This window comes from Sinocyclocheilus anshuiensis, unplaced genomic scaffold (assembly GCF_001515605.1).
Source record: "Sinocyclocheilus anshuiensis isolate Anshui unplaced genomic scaffold, SAMN03320099.WGS_v1.1 scaffold77, whole genome shotgun sequence".
NCBI lineage: Eukaryota > Metazoa > Chordata > Actinopteri > Cypriniformes > Cyprinidae > Sinocyclocheilus > Sinocyclocheilus anshuiensis.
Window position 1 is genome coordinate 118,888 of NW_015537941.1, and position 5,000 is coordinate 123,887.

Below are 5,000 nucleotides of genomic sequence, written 5' to 3' on the forward strand. Positions count from 1 at the left end.
AATGAACAGAACGGGGAGTACTTATACTAACTCAAACAAGGGACTAATGACTAGATTAATGGAACACAGGTGAACAGAATGAACTAATCAACACACAAGGGAAAACTAGGTCAGGGGAAAACATAAGGGAAGAAAACAAAAGTCCATGGTGGTGACAGAACTCCCCCCTCCCGGAAGGCGCAACCTCGGGCCGTGATGGGACGAACAAAGGAAGAAAGGAAGGAAGGAAGGAAGGGAGGGAGGGAGGGAGGGAGGGAGGGAGCGCGCGCACACTTCTGTTGTGTGATCTTTACTGATGTTCGCTCACTTGGCACGCATCATTTGGATTAAAACTAAATCGTAAATATAAGACAATTTATAGGGGCATTCACTATAAACATCATTTATTTTCAACCTTAAGCATACACGACTTCATGGTGAAGGTGAAACTAGCAGCCTGTGTGAAATGCGATTTATAACGAGTGGTTCCCTGCATTTTTACAGCATGATTACAGTACTAAGCTTCAAAAATAAATCAATGACAAATGATCACAGTCTTAAGTGAAAAATCTATTTTTTTAAATACCTTTTTTATTATAATATTTAGTCTGGATTCACATTCTTGTATTCTTGCGTATGATTCTAGATTCACGTCTGTGAGTTATCTCAGTTAGGTCAGAACACACACACTATCCAACAGAATGTCAATGATCTCCTTGTTTAATCATCAATTAGTTCCTTGTTTTATCGACTAACAAACACGCAGTGATAAGATTATGGGAGATATGAGCCGGAAATGCCAACACAGCGTGAAAACACTGCAGCTACAAAGCAGAAAAATGTGCAGTTTGAGTGATTAGTGTACCGTAAGGCATTCTCAAGCATATTTCAGCCCTTAATATATATGTTTGTGTGTGTGTGTGTGTATGTGTGTGAGAGAGAGTAAAACCAATCACAGAAAAGCATCTGTGTTTGAGACAGAAAATAAACACAAGAGATGCATTGCATGTGAACTTGTAGCGCTAATAACGCGATGAATGTATTTGTGTGCATTCATGCAGCCAAGACTTTATTTGCATTTCAAAAGCCTATACACATATCCTCTGATCTCTAGACGACACACACACACACTCACTGATTCAGGGTCTATGTTCAAGTTTGTTTCCATGGAAACCAGTTCTTGAGAGGCTGTGCAATAGCAGGAGCCTTTCTCTCTATCGCTGGGTGAAGGACGGCATCAGTAAAATTGCATGAGGTTAAATGAGAATGCACTGTCGCTGTAATCACATACATCTTTCGCATCCTCTTTCTGACCCTGAGAATCAAACTGGACTTTTTTTTGCTACTGTACCTTTAAGAGATGTAAATGAGCTTGTGCGGTGTGCACTCCCACAGTGTGCGTCACAATTGCGCAAACGTTCCTTGAGGTTAATTGCAAATGCAGTGTCGCTGTGAATCCATCCATCTTTCGCAACCCTTATGCTGAAACTTAGAATTAAACGGGCCGTTTTTGTTACTGTACGTTTAGATTATCCAAACCTCCGCGTACTAGCAAACTTCATGCACAAACTTTTGTTTCATGTCCAACAGAGCAAGAAAAAAAATCCTGTTTTCTATAAAATGACTCTCTCATCCTGTGATGTATATAAAAAAAACATCCCCTGAGGATAACTATGAATTTTCCATAATATGGCTCTTAACTAGGTTAACTGCGATGTTTGTCACTATAATTGCATCTATATTTCACAACCTTTTTCTTATCCTTAGAACTAAACTGGCTGTTTTTGTTACTGTACCTTTAAGATACAGAAATTAGCTCCTTTGCGATTAGCCAACCTCTGTGTGCTGTAGGGCTGTCAAAATGGCTGAAAAACTAAATTCGAATTTTGTACTTAAATATTATCAAAATTCGAATTATATTCGAATTTAAAATGCATAATTTCAGTTAGAGTGAAGAAAAGCTTTTGGATTCGCTTCCGAGGCCACAAGAGGGCGCATCGAGCAAAATATTACTAATGCACGTTTCTTCAAAGCATAAGATAACATGACCATCTGTGAAAAAAGCATAATGTTTAAAATAATGTTTATAAACCAATTATAATTAATTAAGTTGCTTAAACAACTATAAACGCGTTGAACGGCTTGGTTTCAGTTTTGATGTAAACAAGATCTTCTCCGCATTTATGTTCTCTTTTCCCGCAATATTTGTAATTAACAACGCAGCAGCGCCGCATCTGGTGGCTTCAACCGGATAGGCTAACAAAAACATTAAAATGCAATGACACTTACATCGTCATCGCATCTCGTGCGCCACTGATTAGGCTGCCTCCTTAATGCACACCTAAAATTCAAATGTGGATTTTTATTTTAAATTCAACGAATATTTGAAATTCAAATTTTTTTTGACAGCCCAAGTGTGCTTTCAAAGCTCATATGCAAACTTTCGCATCTAACAGAGCAAGAAAAAAAATCCCATTATCCTTAACATAACTCTTTTCATTATCTGTTGTACGTAAAAAATTTTCGCAACTCTTTTGAACCTAAGAACAAAATGTTGTTTTTTTTTTGGTACTGTTCCTTTAAGATATGTAAATGAGCTCTGTACATACTGGCAAACTTTGCGCAAACCTATATTATGTGTCGAACAGAACAATAAAAATTGTATCCATAATATGACTTTTTTCAACCCACACTGTACACCAAAAATGCACAAAAGCTTCTTAAATTACAATCAAAACATTCATTACCTGATTCTTTTCATCCTGTGTTGTATGTAGAAATCGCGAAAAATTTCAGATTTCTGCAAAAAATTGCCAATTTAAATGCATCTATTTTTCGCAACCATTTTGCTGAACCTCAGAATGAAATGGGCTGTACTGTACCTTTAAGATATGTACATGAGCTCTGTTGCGATTAGCTAAGAACTGCATACTGCAAACTTCACATGGAAATTTGTTTCATGCCAAAATGAGCAAGAAAAAATATTATTCATGATTTTTCTCTTTTCATCCCACGTTCTATGCCACAAATGCGCAAAAGTAATGTCGCAACCTCTTGCTGAACCTTAAAAATAAACGGGCTGTTTTTGTTACTGTACCTTTAAGATATGTAAATTAGCTCCTTTGTGATTAGACAAACCTCTTTGTGCTGTCAATCTTCACATGCAAACTTTTGAATCCAAGAGCGCTAGAAAAATCCCAAACATGACGCTTGTCATCCTGTGTTGTATGTGAAAATCATGAAAAATTTTCCTGACGTTATACGCAAATAAATTGGCAATGTAAACGCATCTATTTTTTGCAACAGTTTTGCTGAATCTTAGAATGAAACGGGCTGTTTTTTTTTTTTTGGTACAGTATCTTTGAGATATGTAAATGACCTCTGTTGCAATTAGCATACTGGCAATCTTTGCGCAAACTTTCATTTTGTGCCAAAGAGAAGAAAAAAAAATGTATCCATGATTCCTTTCAACCCACGTTGTTCGACAAAAATGCACAAAAACTTTTTAAAATTACTGTTATTAAACTGTCTGTTTTTGTTACTGTACCTTTAAGATATGTAAATGAGCTCTGTTGCGATTAGCTAACCACTACATACTGGCAAACTTCACATCGAAATTCTCGTTTCATGTCAAAAAGAGCAAGAAAAAATATTATTCATCCCACGGTATTTGTCACAAACACACAAGCGTTTTGTCGCAACATCCTGGTGAACTTTAAAATTAAACGGCCAGATTTTATTACTGTACAATATTGTAAGATACGTAAATGAGCTCTTTTGCGATTAGCTAACATTTGCATACTAGCATACTTCATGTTAAATTTTTTGTTTCATGTCTACAAGTGCAGGAAAAATCTTGTTATCCATAATATGACTCTGTTCATCCCATATTGTTCGCCAAAAACGCGCAAACTTTCTCTAAAGGACATTGGAGAAACAGATTGAGAATAAGGTCCCTCCTGGGGAAAAATGTGTGGGATTAGATGTTCTGGATGGTGTGTGAGTAGAGGGACTGGTTTTTCATCTGCGTATCTCATCACACGGGGCGTTTCGGATCCAGATGGGCAGCAAAACGCTCTCTGTAGGAACATCTAAACGGCGGAACCGGCCGTGGCCTTGTGGTGGGGAAAGATGAAGTCATCGCAGTCGAATTGAAAACACTTTTGTTGGCGCTCAAAGTCGGAAAACGTGGCGAAACAATCTAGCATATAAACACAACACGGTTTCACATGTAAACAGCCAAAAAAAAGTTGGAAGCGACTGATTTCGAGGAGAACTCACTTTCCAGAAGTTGTCCACCTTGCCGTAAACCAGTGACTGGTTTTGCCGCTTGATGTCATCGATGTGCTTGACGTCGCTGGCGTTCAGGTGCTGCTCCACCACGAAGCCCAGGAAGCTGTTATCTGGAGTGTGAGCTGCGGGGTAAACACAACCACCAATCAGACAAGGGCAGAGAGATCAAGCCAAACAACACGAACATGAGAAGTTAATGTGGATTATATCAATAAAACATGTTTTTTTACCAATATACAGTATGAGAAGCAATTTAAAGAGAGTAATATGTGGAAGAAAAAAAACAACATGAATTATAATACATATTCTCAGAATTCTCACATAGTGCAATAATTTCAACTCAAATCAATATTTTATATGCATTTATTTATTTACTTTCAACAAGCATGATAATGTACTGGGTTAATAACAAGAAGCAAGAACAAATTGTTTGTAAATATGAATATGAATGTATTAAAATAGCAAAATATTTAAAATCACATACACCAAGGCAAAAGTCAATTATATAACTTTGGTTTAAACTTTAAAGTATTAAAAGTATTTTTAATAAATGTCAGGCTGGGGCAAGATGTCACATGTTTTAAAAGTTACACATTTATATTTTATCTGTCGATTACTCTTTACTATTTTGGCTGTTTGAGTAATTCAATTTCATAAGCATTTAAGTTGTAAATTTTTTATTAAAATATTGAATATTGAAAATGGTTGTGGCAAGATGTGATGTTTTA

The 5,000-nt window shown here is 36.6% G+C and overlaps 1 protein-coding gene across 2 annotated transcripts in view; it reads right to left on the reverse strand.

The window, feature by feature from the left end:
- LOC107663499 (alpha-1,6-mannosylglycoprotein 6-beta-N-acetylglucosaminyltransferase A-like) overlaps positions 1–5,000 on the reverse strand; it is an 84,597-nt gene that overhangs the window by 12,797 nt on the left and 66,800 nt on the right. For both annotated transcript variants that reach the window (XM_016453730.1, XM_016453735.1), the window contains one exon: positions 4,261–4,394. In XM_016453730.1, coding sequence (XP_016309216.1) covers positions 4,261–4,394 — 134 coding nt within the window. The remainder of the gene's footprint in view (positions 1–4,260; positions 4,395–5,000) is intronic.